The sequence below is a fragment of the Diaporthe citri genome, assembly GCF_014595645.1.
Source record: "Diaporthe citri strain NFHF-8-4 chromosome Unknown scaffold_6, whole genome shotgun sequence".
Taxonomy (NCBI): Eukaryota; Fungi; Ascomycota; class Sordariomycetes; order Diaporthales; family Diaporthaceae; genus Diaporthe; species Diaporthe citri.
Window position 1 is genome coordinate 2,096,671 of NW_025064851.1, and position 17,350 is coordinate 2,114,020.

A 17,350-nucleotide genomic window follows, 5' to 3' on the forward strand; every position below is an offset into this window, starting at 1 on the left:
CTCGCTTGTTGGAAAATTGGAGCAGATGGGAAGTTTAAGCGCTTAGTGGCTTATGCATGACAGCCATTTCGGGCGAACCATTGGAGAAGAGAACGGATATTCGCGCCTATAAACACGGATGGTACACCGGTACATCACTTACGCCATAGCTACACCTAATCAGAGCTCATCACCTAAGCCTATTTACTTACTTCCACGCCTAACACATATACACCTAATACTTATTTACTTAATAGGGTATTAAGTGTATAGGTGCTGAGTGTGTGGGTGCTGGGTGTGTGGGTGCTGGGTGTGTGAATTGGGTATGGGTATTGGTTTAGTGCTGGCGATGTATCGGTGTACCATCCGTTTTTGCAGGTGTTCTCTTGGAGAATCACCCACTACCTAGGTACTAATTATCAGCAGCCAATGGGTGCTCGGGAGCTACCTAGGTAGGTAACAGACGGACCGCACCTTCCCCGGAGGACCAGAGAGGCGGGTGCTGCTTGGCTCCTCCCCACGCCTGACAACTCGAAAGCAACTGTCTCACTTCGGAGCATCAACAGCTTCATGTCTGCTTCCTGATTGTATACACTGAGCCTCTCTAAAGCACTTCCGATTTCCTGGGCCGCTGCATGCGCTGTCTCAGATGCCATGGTTCGATTTTGACCCGACTCGCTATCCCTTTCATCTCTGCGTCGAAGCTCGGTACCTTGGTTCGTATCAGGGGAACGGACGGAAGCATGACGTGGTGTTGATGTCGTGATCCGGTGTGCAGCTTTGCTGTCATCAGGCTGTCCAGTTAATGAGATTCCCGGGTCTGTTTCCCTGACACCGGTGTAAATGTCCTGTTGTACTTCAAGGTTGTTGGACAATGGAGGTAGTTAATCTATCTCGCTTTGCATTCTGCATACTCTCTGTCTTCTCCCGTATTGCGACGAGCATGCTATCCCCAGGAAGCTGCCGTGTTACCTTCGGTATTTGAGAACATGTGACCAAAGGGTTTCTGGACATCCTATGCATGGTACGGTGACTCCGAACGGAAGGGAATCGAAATAATGGAGGACCGAGATTTTCGCACACGCTGTGTCTACCTAGGAGGGGTCCTTGCAAACGAGACCGGCATGTACTGGTGCTGGTCGATTGACTAGACCACCGTGCTGGCCAGTGAAGCTCTCGGGCTTCCACTTCTACGATTGCAGGGGCCCATGGTGCTATCTCTGGTTCGGCTCAACTTCATTGGAAGGCTTCCACCTCTGATTCTCCATCTCCCACAACTCCCCCAATAAGCCGACCTCGCAAACTCCTACGACCGTATCACAGCACCTCGTGACCTCCCTTTATTAACCCTGAGGTGTCTTTCGATTGAGCATGGCTTCAATGATCTTCTCAGATGACGAGGCCAAGTACCTCCGGGCAGTCCTGAAGTGGCAGGAGAAGAACCCCGAGGACAATCGAGCAAGCTGGATGCTAGGCCTCCGCGCGCCAAAGCCCGTCGGTGAGTTCCGTATTTTGGTGATTGGGGCCAAGGGTGTAGGCAAGACGTCAATCTTGAAGAAGGTAAGCAAAGTTTCGAGTCGAATAGTCGAGGGTACTTTCAGCTCATTCATCGCGGGCAGTTTTGCACCGGTGTCTTCCCCGACCCTGCGAGTCTGGCCTCGTCAAGCAACATCAACGGTTGCCGACGCAACATCACCATCGAGTCAAATGAGGGCAAGCACGTCGAGTCAAATCTGTACACCGTCGACGCGCTCGAGCTCCCCGTGGAACACCTGTCGTTGCCTGAACATCTCTCACAGGCCTTGGCTATCACGGATGCGGCGGTACTGGTGTACGACATCACCGACCCAGCATCCCTCACTTTTCTCAAGTCAATAGCGAATTCTATTTGCAGCTCGATCCACCCAGGCAGGACCGCGGCCACCCCGACCAAGAAGAAGAGTGGACTCCACCTGCCCGGCTCATTAACCACAAGAGAAACCAGCGACGCGACGCACAACACAAGGCCCTACCATTTCCTGCTCATCGGAGCAAAGCGAGACGTGCCCGACTCCCTGCGCGAGGTGTCCTGGCTGGAGGGCCAAATTGCTGCAGAGGAGTTCTTCGGCCCTTCGGGTATCGCGGCCGGTGCCAGCGTGAGCTTTTTGGAAGTTTCGTCACGTACGGGCGAGCAAGTGGATGCCATCTTCCCGTCCCTGTGTAGCGAGGTGCTCAAGAGCCGGAAGGAGAGGCAGGCGGCGTCGTCGCAGAAGTACTTGTCGGCGCAAGGATCTGGTGGGTTGTCTGAGTGGGACATTTCTGACTTTGACCATGATGCGGACGATACTGATGATGATGGGCAAACAGATGGAAGTGGAACCATGGCCGGGTCCGTGAGGCGGAGGTGGGCTGCGTTGAAGGCGAGCTTGGCCGCGTCGATTTTCAGAAGGTGAAGAGCACGATGGTTGATACCAGGATGAGGAGAAGCTGTGGGTGGGATTTGGATGTGGAATCATGTGCCTGCATACGTTGGATTTAATACCGCGGGCACAGCAGCAGCCGGACTTGGACGGGACGATGTGTTCCCCCTGTCGAAGATGGCTGTCAACGTCGGAAATTCAGGCTATCCTTTCATGAGCGTCTGCTCTGGATCAAGACACCAGTGTACTGAACTGTCAAATGCTCTGAGCTTCCCTTGATTCCTCACCCTTCAAGACACATTAGTGGACTTGTGGGCGGTTTGAGAAGGGGCTCCTCTTTCCGTAATTGTTTCTTCGCGCTTCGAATGGATTCGGATGCAGGTTGGAAGCCCTACTTCAAAATGCCAACATGAAGTCTAACACTACTACACTCACATCCGAACCAGTCTCTATTGAAAGAAGGTGTGTGTTCAATCTTAGACAAGCGACTTCCTCATCAGCACGCTTCATTACGCCTGACCAGCCTTGACAAATTCGGCAACAGAAGAGGAAATGACTGCCCATGGAATCACACCCAGTTCTTCATCTCTATCCCCAAAGCACCGTGCCCCATCTCCTAACTTTATGTCTGGATCTTCGGCTTTTTGATACCATCCTCTTCCTTACCTATCGTTCTGCTCCTGCGGAGTTGTTGACTTGCTCTCTCCCACTCTCTCGCCCTCCATCCCCCATCCGGTCATGTTAATTGACAAGTTTCTAACTTGGCTAGACATTGCTGCTTTTCGAGGTGCTTTTCTCCATCTTCCCCGTCCCAAAATCGTTCCTTCTTCAACGTTTCCCTCCTTGATCACTCAAGCATACAGACCGTATCTTGCTGCCTTGTTGGTCTTTCGTCCTCACCTTCTCGCCGTATTTGCTTTCATTTCACATCCTCCAGCTCTCATCAAGATTACCAGAGCCATCCATGAGGCAGGAAGCCATCTTTCAGTGGGAACGCCCTTAGTCCTTGATAACCTCAAAAAATAAAGCAGCCAACATGTCAGGCTCTCAACAAGGATTGTCCACTCCCAACGGCAATATCGTCTCTTTCGACGATATCAATGCCATACTCAAGTCCGTCGATTTATGCCAGCCGTTCCAAGTTCACGTCATGAGCAACCCAGTCGAAAATGGTCAGAAGCAAACTCAGCTCCAGATCCGAAACTGTACAGAGTCAGAGTTCAGCAGCAACACAAGCAAAACTAACAGCAACAAACCCAAGCACGCGAGCGAACCTTACGACAGTCGAGCGCTAGTGAAGCAACTCATAAGCCTTCAGCTAACCGACAAGAGCATTGTGGAGCAAATACTAACAAGTCCTCAACCAGCGGCACTCAGTGAGCTTACCGCCGCTCACAGCAATGAGAGCATAATTCCGCTGGTCACTGCCGAAGACGGTCGAGTTTTCTCGATCCTCGCTGGACAGCTGGCCTACAGCAACTGGGCTGGCAATTACCCAATGGAATTCTCACAGGGCCCCGTACGCATGCTCGGCGACCGCGCTCTCTTAGCTGAGAACATCACTGCGTACCAGAATGATGCGCTCATGAGAATGGTGCGAGCAGTCAGTCATACGAAAGATGCATTTGAGTTTCATAAACCAGTGTGGGATTTGCACCCAGGAATCTGGGATAACTACATGGAGCTGGTCGCAGAACCCATTGACCTAAAAACCATGCAACACATTCTCCGTCACAAAATATACGCAACCATGGCGGACTTCCGGAGACATGTCAGCCTCCTGGAGAAGAACGCCCGAACCTATAATGGCGATCGCAATAAATTTGTTATTGAGGCAGCTACAAAAGTCGTGCGTGACATTTATCGCCGGATGAATGAGATCCCCGCAGAGCCGCCTGTCGATCGGCAGGTTGTAACCCAGATCCGTCGGGTCATCTTCGTCGATGATGATGGCAGTGGCTCCGCGGCCAAGTCCGATACTGACGGTAGTGCCGCCGGTGATGAGAGTGAAGATTCTTCTCGCGAAGAAGCTACCGGATCCGAGCCCGAGGCCGGGGCCACCTATGGGTCTACTTTTGTGTTGCCGCTGGGCCGACTGTGTGTCTCCAGAAACGCAGGTGGTGATGGAGTCATCGTCACGCCCTACATCGTCGTGGTGGATCTTGCGTCCGCTTTCAAAGCCCTGTGGCTGATCAAGGACAACTACATCCCGGTCGGACTCCCAGGCGACAAGAAGACGCTGCTGGACTTCGGGGGCAGTTACAATATCACGATTGGAAAGCTGGCTGACGACATTGAGGACTGGAAAGTCCGCCAGAGTCCTGGTCCTCGGGCCGGCCTTAGCAGCACAAAAGTACCGGTCTTGAGCTGGGAAAGCGTGGAGAATCTCGTCTATCAGTTCGGAAAGGACAATACGGTACTTTTTGATCTTGTAGAGGCTCGACAGGAGGCGGCGGCGGCCATTGAAAAGGGTTGGAACGAATCCACAGAATCTATGGAAGACTTTGTCGAAGGCTATGACGAGAACCTCGACAACTTTGAGAACGAAGAATACAATGGCAACAATCTGGGTCACCAGTAGTGGTGGGAAACGGCATTGGATACGTGACATAGTGCACGCAAGCGGCGAGCCGAGGACGAGGATGACACAAACGGCGAGTGCGAGCCCCAGAGGGAAGTACGGACCATATCGATGACACAGGCGAGACGTGCCTTGGGTGAATATCATTCGGGCTGTCATTAGGCCACAAGTAGAGACGAGAACAAGGCATCGGAGGTCATGGGCTCATGCGGCGGAGCAAGGTCAAAAGCCGACGAAACGCAACACCCACTGGCTGACCAAGACGAGACGACAAATTTGAGAGCTTGGCAGACAGATATGAAGTCACGAGGAATGACATAACTAAGAGGAGAGAGAGACCTTCATACGTTTGGGTGCACACCGGCCTCATTGGGGATAAAAGGCTCGACTCGGAGTGCTGATGGCATAGCCAGCAAACAGCCAGTTCCGTCCGTGTGCTTGCCACAGGGATAGACAGTCTCGTAGAGTCAATGAATTAAATCTTTACAAAAGTAACTCTAGCCATGGCCGTTTCCAATCATACTATTTTCTACATAGGCCTTCGAGCCTTGGTGCTCTCCTAAAGGAGTGACTCTACCACCGTTCGCAACCGCAATGCTCATTCCCACAAACGGTCTATACCCCCAAGATCGACCATAACGCCTTGCAATGAAAGAGTATTCTAGAAAAGTCAGATGATTCCTCAAGCCAAAGTAGCCGGGTCTTCCTCCCCCTTTACTCCTACAGCGGAAGGCAACATCACCACCAGTCCCTCCGCGGCATCAAATCACAGTAATCTCCCCGGTTCCTCGTCTGGCCCAAGCGCTACCAGACCAGCAGCATCCAGGTGACCCAGGCGAGCATGAACACCGCCACGGACCGCCGGTCGTTCTTCCTCGCCTCGTACCAAAACATGGGCCCCGGTCCCTGCGGCGAGTCGCTCGTAGAGGCCTTGCCGCAGCAGCCGCCGCGGTACGTGACGTTGTTCATGGCCGCCGCGACCTGGAAGACGGCGCCAGAGTCCTCTGCGCCACCAAAGTTGTAGTAATCCACGTTCAGCACAGTGGGCGGCCGATCGTACGTGGAACGGCAGTTGTTGGCGGCGAGGCCGAGACTGCCGAAGCCGGTGTAGTTGTTGGTCAGATTGAGCTGGGACACGTCCGGAACAAGGATTGATTGGCCCAATATGGACACTTCCGCGTTGAGGTTGTGGTTGGTGAGGTACATCATATTCTTGGCTTGCTCAAGGGGCAGGTTGTCAGGCCGCTGAGAGACGCAGGGGAAGTTCTGGTCCACCGGGTCGAAGGGAGTCTCCCACATGTTGCTGAACTGATCAATCCACCACGGGTAGGCCGTCTGGTTGGCCATATAATCCAACAGAAGGACCACGCGGGTGTTGAAGATGATCATCTCGGCCAGGGTGGGCCAGGTGGTCAAGTTCATGGGCTGGTAGGGCGGAGTATAAACGTAGTCCAGGATGCCCGTCGAGTTGATGTGGTCCACGTACAAGTCCGGCGTCGAGTAATTGCCGTTCTCGAGCAGGACTGTAACAACGTCAAAACGGTTGGCAGCGACCCAGTTCTTGACTTTCGTGAGCCAGTCTGTGATGGGGCCTCCGTCGAAGATGTCGCACGTGGTATGGCAGAAGTGGGGGACGCTGTCGTTGGCATTCCAGTGCATCTGACCCTGGAGAAACCTCACACCATCGTTGAGCTGCTGCGTCACATCCAAGGCCTGGTTGGAGGCGAGGTTTCCAGGCCTCACGAAGGGCGAGTTGTGGCATCCCACCATGGTGATGTTGCTGTATTTGCGGTCGCACAACTCTACATAGTTGTTGCAGGGCTGGGTGTTGACCACAGTTGGGGCCGTGGAAGTTGATGACGGGGTGACAGAGAAGTTGCCAGGGCGCGTTGCTGTGCCCGAAACCGTTCCTGTGATGGATCCGGTGAGGAAGGTGACAGTTCCAGACCCAGACTCCGACTCTGTGGCATTATCAGTGGTGGTATCCAGGTCGGATCCAGTTAGAGTGGTTGTGGCGAGAGTGATAGTGCTCGAATCAAACGAGGGCGTGGGCCTGTCTGGAGGTATCGTATGAGTGCCCGTGAGGATGATAATGCCAGACTCCTCAGAGGATGAGGACGAAGATCCGGACGAGGTGGTATCCTCATCCTTATCCGCAGCACGAGCGAATGACCCGAGGCTGACGAGAAGCAGCCCCCAGACCCTCAAGGGCGCCATTGCTGGGTGAACAAGCAGGAGGCGGATGTGGTGGAGGGCGAGTATCAAACAGCTCCTGATCTTTCGGGCTTCAGCCCGCGAGCCTGCTGTATTAGGGCTGTCAGGGTGACGATGGACTGGTGTCGTCGGTTACTTGAAAGATGAAGTTGAGATGCTATGTTGTTGGCAATAAAAGGCCTATTTCCGGTTGGTGGCGATGGTGATGCTGGCCGAGTGATGCCAGAATTTGAGAGGGTCCAGGACAGCGACGAGAGTTCCAGACCGCGTTGCCGTGGCGGTGGATAACGGTGAATGGGGGGGACCCTTGCTGCTGTCTGATGTGTGATGTGTGGCTCTACTGCTATAGAAGCACCGTACGGTCAGGTACGGTTTTGTACGGTACGGTGCTTTCGCTGTGGCAGTTGTGGGTGAGATGCTTGGCTCTTTCCTTTCCTCCAGCTGGTGGAATTTCGGCCAGGCGGGAAGGAGCTCACTGATAGCCAGCAGACCGGCTACGCAGGCAGGCAGGCAGGCAGGCAGGTAGGAGACTGACGGAATAAGTGAGTGATTGACCGACTGAATGGTTCATCAGACGGCTAGAGCGCTGGAGCGCTGGAGGCTGGAGCTCCGTGGAGGTCCCATCGTAAAATGTGGATATCTCAAGGACTGAACGGCAAGCGCTTGTGACAGCATGACGGACGACAGGGGTTTCCACGGGGGCGATGGGGTTCCAAGAAGGGGGGCGCGGCACCAAGATCTCATTCTCAGGTTATTGCCTTTGGTACCATCTTCGGCCATTTACGGCCATGTACGGCGAGTCGCGACAGGCCTCCCCTGCCCAGTAAATATCTGTGGCCCATCACCATATGTGCTCCTCTCGCTTGTTCGTATACAATTTTACCCCAAATCAGGGCCGCCAAGCTTTCGGGATCCCGGCAATCGGCCAGCACACCACACTGCTTGAAGTGCTTACACTACATTAGGCGCACAGTAGCTGCCTCAGCATTGGCAGTTTCATGGTCGACCATTTGTCAAATTTTCGTGGACCTGCGGCGTCGGGCGGTGGTCGAGGCTCCAAGTGCGACAGGAAGAACCTTGGACTACGAGACTGCTGCAGTACAGACTGACGTCACTTTGGGCAACGTCTCTTGGGGAACAAAGGCAAGAGGGCCGGCCAGCGTCTCACTTTCGTCCTCATTCTCCCTCACGTTCGCTCTCTCGCTCACCCACCACTGCGCCTGCCTAGTGAGTAGGTACTGGACACTCAATACATGGGTGGGGCTGAATTGTGCACGACGATGATCGCTCGATAATGAGCTGGAGGCCATGGAGACTTGGTCCGCCGGGAGCCCTGGACATGCCTAGTCGCTCGGCTCGGCACTCAGTCAGCCTTCTCTAGACCGCATCAAAGCTTGTTACGGTATTTCGATTGGTCTACACGGAACGGCGACCTGACCAGCTCAGCCATGAGAGCATACGTAACCTATCCAATCCTTCGACAGTTGTGTCTCTCCCCATTCGTATTCACCGGTGGTGAGATAATTATGTATCATAGCCGTACAGGCAGGCTCTGATCGACCATTCGCGAGCAGCAGTGGGCAGAAATGACAATCTGCTGTCGAATTGACGATCGTCAAATCCATCGTCGACTCAGACACATGGATGCCTCCACTGAGAAAGTGGGCTCGTGGCCAGACAGCTCAGGATCCCAAGCCAGAATCAAAGGAGTTTCCGGGAAGATTTCTCGAAACGAGCAGGGATTGGGGCCCAGCAAAGCTTTTGCTGACTGGCAGAGCCGCCAGCTGCCTTACCTCGCTCAGGTCTCGTCTCGTTTTCCTTTGATCCATTCAGTCCAGTTCGGCCCCTGCCCTTGCCGCCAAGCTGCCACGCAGGGCAGGATTTTGGCTTGAAGGACCCACGATCGCCGGGTCGCTTCAGGGGTCCATCTCCCTTTCCAATTGATCCCATCAGCCTGGAGCCTGCAATGCCACACTTGTGCGGCCTGCTGCCAGACTGCCAGACTGTGCAGCACGGTACAGCGTGCAATCCAGACCACTTGTTCACAATGGCTGGCTGGCCGACCCACTCCTCAACCGCATGGGCAGATGGGTCGTGGCGCCAGTCCGGATTTCTTTTTTGATCCCAGGCCTCTCCTTCTCCAGTTCCGCCTGTCTGCGCTCGAGAGCTCCAGACCAGCTCCAGCTCCAGCAGGTCCATTCCCAGCCGCCCGCTCCTCGCCTGTCTCCCCGGGGGGCAAATCGATGAGGTGGACGCACATAACATAGTCCAGGTTCGACCAGACTAGCACCTGCATGTCGTCACCCTGGCGCGGACAACGGAAGGGTAGGAGTTACGGTCAACAAATCCCTCCACGCCAAAGACACGGACAGAGCAACCGGCCAGCCGGCAAGGACACGGGCATCAACACACACAGCCTCTTTCCAGGCCAGCGAATCCGGCCTGTTAAACACTCGGGCTCCCGCTTGGCGGTTGCTGGGCGCCTCCGACTCATTCATCGCCTGTTTCCACCCGCGCGTGTACAGCATTCACAACACTGCCCTGGGCCAGACTATCCAGCTTTTTACCCACCTCAGGGTCCCTGCCGACCTCGCAATTACAGGACTCGTTCATTGTACCCATTCATACATGACGCATTAAGCTCCATTCTTTAGCTTTGATCACTGCGAGTTGAATCTTGAACTTCACCACCGTCGCCGCCGCCACTACCACCACTCTCGTCCTTCTGGGCATTCAACACCGCGTGCGTCTCACGGCGGCTCCCGCGCAGTCAGGCTCCCTGAGCTGATCGTACCGCCCGCAGCGTCATGGCCATCCCGGCCCCCTTTCAGAGCTTGCACAGGCGACGCACAACTAAGAGTTCGGCCGGGTCTTTCGACGCAAACTCGACCATATGGGAAGATGACAGCTACTGGTACAAACTAGACCTCCGCAGGAATACCAGAGCCCGCTCTATTTTTGCAGGGCTTGCCTCCCTTCTTTATCTTCTCTCCTGGATATTTCTCATGCTAGTGAGTTCGATCTGTCCGCTTCTGACGTTGACCCCCTGGCTGACCACACATGATCAGGTCGAGCTCGGGCAAACAAAAAAGGGCAAGGTGCTCGGTGAGATTTATTTCTTCAGGCTATCTCTTGCCGACATTATTCCTACCTCCATCGAGAACGCTCAGCTCATCAACTCCATCGCGCGTGGCATCGGCCTCCATGACTTCTACCAACCCGGCCTGTGGAACTTCTGTGAGGGTTTCAACGATGAGTGAGTGACTGGGTCTGCTGGACCTCATGGACCGATAGATGCTAATCACCCCTTCGCAGAGGCATCACGAGCTGCTCCAGCCCCAAGAGCTACTTCTGGTTCAACCCAGTTGATATCATCTTGAACGAGCTTCTCTCCGGGGCCACCATTGCGTTGCCCGCAGAGATCACCCAGATCCTTGGCATCCTCAAGATATGCTCCAACATCATGTTCGCCTTTTTCCTCGCTGGCACAATCATCTCCTTCCTGATGGTCTTCCTGTCACCGATGGCAATCTTCTCACGGTGGTGGGCCCTGCCCATGTCCATCGTCTCGTTTCTGACCTTCCTGATCATTCTGGTCGGAAGTGTCATCGCTTCGGTCATCAGCTTCGTCTTCAAATATGCCGCCACCGCGCAGACGTCCCTCAACATCAACGCGTATGTGGGGACCCGCATGTTTGTTTTCATGTGGATCTCAACCGGGTGCGCATTTATAGCATTCATCCTTCATGCCGGGATGGGATGCTGCTGTACCAGCAGACGAGACCTCAAGAGTGGCAGGAAGCCAATGCGGCACTCGAGTATGAAGAGGGCGCAGTCAAAGCGATCTCAGATGTCGCAGGTAACCCATTCTCGAGACACCTCGGCGGCTAGTCAGCAGCCTCAAGGGAGGAGCAGGAGCAACACCGCCTTCTCATTCGACCAACAGCCCGCGGGCCACAGCAGGAGTGGGACGGTGCTCTCAACACACGACGAGAACGGAGTTAGCCGGTCGAATTCCTTGAACGCGAGCAACGCCGGCGATGTCAGCCGGTCCAATACCCTCCGCGGTAACAACGGACAGGTCAACCGGTCCAACACTGTAGGCTCCATCACCAAGTCACAGCAGCCGGGAAGGAGCAGGACCAATACACTGCGGTCCATTAGGTTCCAAGATGAACGACCGCCCTCGTACGAGTCCGATAAGACTGCCGTCAATGAGAAGCAAGGAGGAACAACCACACCGCACCAACGGGGCACGAGTTCCTAGGTCGAAGACGTGTCCCTAGGTCAGTTTGACGGACCTTCTCAAGACCAGGGCAAGAACAAAAGCGACGACCAAATCGTGGCCAAAGACGAGGACATTGGATGGCCATCTAGTACATATCACCCCTAGGCCTCCACAGGGCGACGACATTTGTCACACTTTTCCAATACGATCCGGGGCGGACAGACGCTGGCCTGTGATTCAGCGATCTTGCAAACTTTGGCGAGGCGTTACAGGATAGACTTTGGGTTTTCATTAGACTATTAGAAGTCCTATTAAGCAGGTGTATGCACTTGCACATCAGGGCAAGAGGCACAGATGCAAATTGGGTATCATTACTTAGATAGCCTCATACTCGGCCCCGCTGAGAATCAGGGTTAATGATAGTGAGACTATGCTCTTCTGAGCTGCTAATATTCCTTTCGTGTCAGACTGATGTTGATTGTGTTGTGTGATGTGGTATCTTTTATTCCTGCTGTTGGTTACCGTCCAGGCCGCCTGCTACACAGCAGTAGTAATACTAGGTCTCTCCGGGTCGCGGCAGGTAGGTGTACGCCTGTTCTCATGCTCTCGTCGTCTCGCCGGTGTACAACAGATTGCACAGCTCTCAGTTCGAGGTCTGTCATCTCAGACCTCATCGAAGCGGCTTGAGTCCCGCGGAGTCGACGCCACCAGGGCCCGTAGCTGTGTCTAGACCGCAAGGGAGTTCCCAACCGGCCCTGCCCAGCCGGCCAAACACGCCGTCAGGCGGAACCCGCTCAGCCGAGCTTGTACGCCCTCCTCGCGGTCCGCGCGAACACCAGCGCCTTCTCGTCGTCGCTGAAGCTGCTCATGAAGCACAGGCGGTCGACGACCTTCCTCCACTTCTCCCAGGCGCCGTCTTCCGCGGCCGCGTCCCCGTCCTCGCCCTCCTTGCCATCCTCGCCGCCGTCCTTGTCGACGCCGATGGTGCTGACGGGCCAGTCGCTGCCGAACATGAGGCGGTCGGGCCCGAAGGCGGCGACCACGACGGCCAGCCAGGGCATGATGGACTCGAAAATGTCGTTTGCGGGCTGGCGGCGCAGGGCGTCCGACATCTCGGAGAAGGCGCCCGAGAGCTTCATGTAGACGTTGTCGGCCTTGGAGAGGGTGTAGATGGCGGTGCGCCACGAGATGAAGGCCGGGTCGGCTGGGTGGAGGGTCGTCAGGTCGGGCTTGCAGAGGTGGTCTGGTTGGGCCGTGTGTGGTCAGTCTTTGGTATCTCTATGATAGCGGCTGTATGAGGGGAACACTTGACATGAGAGAGTATGTGGGAGATAGAGAAACTCACTCAGTATAAATGTGACCTTCTCCCCGTCCGGCACGCCGTCATGCGCCCTCTCGACCATCGCGACGGCCTCCTCGAGCTGCGCCCTCCCGCGGCGGTGCTGGTCGACACCGACGTCAAAGACGAGCCCCTTGCGCCCGAGCAGCTTCAGGCCCTCGATGAACTTGGGCTGCAGCATCGTCCCCGCGGGCTTGTCCTGCAGCAGGTACCGGAACCCCTTGACCTTGGCCCAGACGCCCTCGCCGCCGTCCCTGTCGCACGCCTCGCGCACCGCAGTGATATACCTCTCCAGCGCCTCGGCCCCGGCCGGGAGCGGCGCCCAGGGGATGATGCCCAGGCACAGGGACGCGTCCTTCTCCTCGTGGCCCTCGCCCGGGCGCGGCCTCCCGCCCGCGATGCGCGCCAGCCACGACACCTCGGCCAGCGGGTGCTTCCACCCGCCCTCCGGGGTCGGGTCCGACTCGTCGTTCTTGCGGTCTGTCTCGAGGAAGATGAAGCCCGAGAGGAGGTCGTGCTGGGCCGCCGTGGCTGCCCGGTATTCTGAGATGGAGTGCTGCTTGTAGAGGGGCCCCTCGGGCTTGGCCCAGGCGAGGGTGTCGAGCTCGCTGGAGGGGAAGAGGTGGATGTGGGAGTCGATTATGGGGACCGGGGTCGTCATCTTGGGCTGTTGGTTCGGCGAGGGGCCTTGTGTGTGTGTGTGTGTGTTTTCTTTGTCGAGTTTGGTACCAGGTACGACCCAAGGTTCTTTCTATCAGGGCTGTTTCGTCGAGGAGACAGCTGTGTCGTCTGGGAAAGGCGTGGGAGGGCTTGGCCAGAAAGGAGTGGATAGAAGTGACCGTTTCAACAGCGTGGTATACCAACAATCCGAATTGGGAAGTTTTGGGTGAGAAGGTGGTTTGCTAAACAACAGCATTCACAGAATGGCTTGGAACAAGTTGACCTGGGAGCCGTGACAGCACATAGTGAGTAGAGCTCAGGAGTTGAGCGTCACGATGCGGGGCTACACAGCGCATCTCCAACGGGTGTACCCCGCTGTGGGCACTTGGAAACTCCACCGACCTCAGGGGAAGCATTGCCCCGAGGGGGAGAGGCGGATGAGCTAGAGAGCAACGGGAATTACCCGACGGATTGGCTTGGACTAGTTCATCTGATATTCGGCCTGGCAGGTCTTGTCTCCGGACGACGGGAGCTTCAAGGTCACAGTGAGATTTGAAAAAGAGAGTCACGTCACAGGCACGAAGGGAATTGAACATGTCCAATGCATAGATTCAACAGTCATCTAAACATTGCTTTGCCTGATCTTGCAGAGGCCAGTGCCTCGCATCACTCCGTCACCCCCTTACAACAACCGCCAGAACAGTGGCATGCCTGGAACCTTCATACATACAGCCAGATCCCAAGTACCATACTTTGCAAGAGGCTGGTCTGTCATCACCCAGTCGACTGACCGCAGATCAGGATGGGTGATGTGACAGTGCCTCGAAATTGATTGGCCGAAATAATTGGATCATTCCAAGACAAACGAGAATTAGAAGTTTCATACGGCCCGCCATAACCCTCGGCGCGGAGGGGGAGGCTCAGCCGTATGGGATCGCAGCATCGACCCAGCTGGTTGGGGGTTGCACGCGGTATCGCGACGCATCGAAGAGCTCACACGGACAAGGGGTGATTGGCCCGCGAGGGCGGAGATCAGTTGAGAACCAGTCTGCAACTTATCCCGCCTGCGAGCCAGCCCACTGTGCCCAGAGCACCAATGTCGATGGTGCGCACGTGTGACAACAAGTACACTCGAGACAGGTCGGACTTCGTCAGACCACAGCTGGTGTGGGAGATGTCTCCTGCTCGGAAATGAATGAAACGGCCTTTTCTTCTCCGTGGGCCTGGTGTCATTTTTCTGTTTCCTTTCTCAGGTGACCGTGATCATCCTCATTACTTTCCTCAAGCTCCATCGCTCATTCCATCTAGTGGCGAACGACGATGCCGTTCCGGCGCGAGGAGCTCCTGTACTCGCCATCCTCAGACGAGCAATCACTGCTGTCATCACCATAGCCGCAGCGGGACCCACCGCAGTCGAGACGAACGCGCTCGCCCTTGCGAGTGATGCCGTAGCGCTCGCACGTGCAGTTGGAGCAGTCGGACCCAGGGGTGCTGTATCCGGACATGCTGCTGTTGGGGCTGGAGCTGTCGGAGCGGTACGACAGGGACGAGCCGCTGGAAGACACGGGCGACTCGGACAGGGTGCCGAAGTCTGTGGTGATGTACTCGGAATCGTAGGGGTAGTCCTCGAGGCCTGCGGAGCCGAAGCGCTGTGCGAGGTCGTCGATGGACTCGTCCGAGTATTCCTTGTTCAGGATGTGCTGGTTCCCTCGTGGCGACATGGGCTTTGGGGCCTGGATCTGAGAGATGGACAGGGGGCGGCCCTTTGGCACGTCGACGGTCAGAGAAGCCCGCGATGAGCGGTGGGACTTCTCCCTGCTGGACGAGGAGTGGTGGCGGGATGAGGATGAGGATGAGTGGTGCTTGGAGCTGCTGGAGGACTTGGATGAGGAGTGGTGGGACGAAGATGAGGATGAGGACTTGGACTTGGGAACGTCCAAGATGTTCAGCTCACGTCCGGTTGTGGGCTCCTTGGTGGAGGCCTCGCTGGGGTTGTGCGAAACATGGTAGCCATCGATGATGTAGTAGTACCAGTATCGCTGGCCTGGGGCGAGGGTGGCGCTCTGGAATTTGAAGGTGCCCTTCCACGTGCCCTTTGAAGAGTTCTTGTCCTTGGACAGGGGGAGCTGTCCGACGTAGTTGTCCCAAGAACCGAGAAGGTGGACAGTCTTGACGCCAGAGGAAACACGGAGGGAGAAAGACAGCTGCGTTGACGACATTTTGTAGCGCTTGTTGTTTGTGATTGACACTGAAAATTAATGCTGCTGCTCCGGATTGACTTTCCGAGTTCGTTTCTCTGAAACAATAAAGATGTCGATGCGAGCAAGTAAACCAGAAATTGTTTATTAGGAACAGTCGTAACCGTGGATTGGGTATTAGAGGGTTAGTTGACCGGCAACTGAGACGTATCGTGAGTGCAAAAAAGGCTTGTGTTGATTTGGGTGATTTTTTGGGTATTATGGGTGTGATTAGCGAACAAGATCAATAGAGCACAGCTCTATGATTGAAAACAGAAAGAACAAGGGGGGAAGGAAGAAACGACACAAAAAACGAAGACTGGTTTGAGGATTGAGGGCTTGCTGAAGAGAGGAAAGAAGAGAAAAGCCAAAGTTTGGGAGGAGGGGGCCAACCATTATATGTCGAGGCCAACAACGACGGCCCGCACGGTTGTGGGTTACCGTTACCCGGGAATCGAGCCAAAGCACCAACAGAATCCCCCAGTCGTGTTGGACAGCTTTGACGGAGCCTTCTCGGGTCGATTCCTTTGCTTCGCTCGCGTCTTCCCTGCAGTGCGCAGCAATCATGATCCATGCCGCTCGATGTGCCCCGTTGCCTCGCATTGCATGAGCATGCCCATAGTGTGCCATGCCCTTGCCATGCCATCTGTACATACATGCAGAGTACTGTGTGCATGTATACCATGGCGTACCGGCCGGCATGGAGATGTCGAATCACCCACATCGCTTGATGCGGCCATGAAGCCAATGGGAAGGGCGTCGACAAGGACTAGCGGGTGTGCTGGACCCCAGAGTGCGGAGCCGGACGTCAGAATCACACGGGCGGAAGAGGGAGAGGGAGCTTGTCCCATTGCGTGCCCATTCCATCCCATGGCCATCCCGTGGCTGCTGACACTGTAACGTCGCCGGATGTTAGCAGGCTTCTGGGCACGGCAACAAGGCAGCCAGTGTCACTCTGTTCGGTGGTATGCGGTACATTACTTGTCGATGGGGGAGATGACGGCACTACTGCATGCTGGGCGGTTATGCAGGTGAATGGTCGGCCAACATGTGAGTGAGCCGGAGCGGAGGTGGGAAAAGAGGAGAGGCCGGTGGGAGCAGAGGGCGAGGTCGAGCTCTGGATGGTCGGCTGTTTCGAGGTGCTACCCTGGCCGGCGTCTAGATCCCTGCCTGCATGGGCCAATGGGCGGCCACTAGCACTCTGTGCACCAACCCTGGAGCTTCTGCTGGCATCCGCCGCTCCGCTTGCCCACCGCAACTGTGCAAGCTCAACCTTTTCTGCTCCCGTCTTTTGACATGACAAAATCACCCCTCCACCTTCTCCGGAGGACTCCACCCCCCCTCTTCCTCGATCTCTACTCCCGGCGTCAATTCTCCCCTGTTGGCTGTCTGGCCTCGCCCAATCACGGCATACACTGCATCCTTTTGGTCGTCGACTGTGGCTGCATAAGGTGCCATGCGAGAGAGGAAAGGAAGTCTAGAGTCCGCGGTGGAGCCGTTGACAAGTCACTCCATCATCATGATTGTTCGTCCTCTGCTTGTATCCACCAGTAACAAGCGGGCAGTCTGGAATGCCACAGTCTGAGCAAGTGCCACTCTCCTGCGCGGTGCCACATCCATTCGGTCGATCCATCACAGGACACACTGAGCAAGGCTCGGGCCCGAACCGGTTGGCGCAGGTTGGCAGTCTGTCGCACGAGCGGACCGACCTGG

The 17,350-nt window shown here is 55.7% G+C and overlaps 5 protein-coding genes across 5 annotated transcripts; 2 read left to right on the plus strand and 3 right to left on the minus strand.

Annotated features, from left to right (window-relative positions):
- Positions 1-1,350: 1,350 nt before the first annotated feature.
- On the plus strand, positions 1,351-4,959 carry INS49_012607 (uncharacterized protein; the record flags this gene model as incomplete). Its single annotated transcript, XM_043173310.1, has 5 exons — positions 1,351-1,539; positions 1,599-2,253; positions 3,148-3,165; positions 3,640-3,672; positions 3,746-4,959. 5 exons carry the CDS (start codon positions 1,351-1,353, stop codon positions 4,957-4,959), a joined length of 2,109 nt encoding a protein of 702 aa, XP_043022607.1.
- Positions 4,960-5,763: 804 nt separating this feature from the next.
- INS49_012608 (uncharacterized protein) lies at positions 5,764-7,176 on the minus strand (the record flags this gene model as incomplete). Its single annotated transcript, XM_043173311.1, has 1 exon — positions 5,764-7,176. One exon carries the CDS (start codon positions 7,174-7,176, stop codon positions 5,764-5,766), a length of 1,413 nt encoding a protein of 470 aa, XP_043022608.1.
- Positions 7,177-9,980: 2,804 nt separating this feature from the next.
- INS49_012609 (uncharacterized protein) lies at positions 9,981-11,440 on the plus strand (the record flags this gene model as incomplete). The annotated part of the gene is made up of 4 exons (XM_043173312.1): positions 9,981-10,184; positions 10,242-10,429; positions 10,489-10,848; positions 10,951-11,440. The coding sequence occupies 4 exons, from the start codon at positions 9,981-9,983 to the stop codon at positions 11,438-11,440; spliced, it is 1,242 nt and encodes a 413-aa protein (XP_043022609.1).
- A 755-nt stretch (positions 11,441-12,195) lies between these two features.
- On the minus strand, positions 12,196-13,401 carry INS49_012610 (uncharacterized protein; the record flags this gene model as incomplete). The annotated part of the gene is made up of 2 exons (XM_043173313.1): positions 12,196-12,644; positions 12,747-13,401. 2 exons carry the CDS (start codon positions 13,399-13,401, stop codon positions 12,196-12,198), a joined length of 1,104 nt encoding a protein of 367 aa, XP_043022610.1.
- A 1,303-nt stretch (positions 13,402-14,704) lies between these two features.
- Positions 14,705-15,619, minus strand: INS49_012611 (uncharacterized protein; the record flags this gene model as incomplete). Its single annotated transcript, XM_043173314.1, has 1 exon — positions 14,705-15,619. The coding sequence occupies one exon, from the start codon at positions 15,617-15,619 to the stop codon at positions 14,705-14,707; it is 915 nt and encodes a 304-aa protein (XP_043022611.1).
- Positions 15,620-17,350: the final 1,731 nt, after the last annotated feature.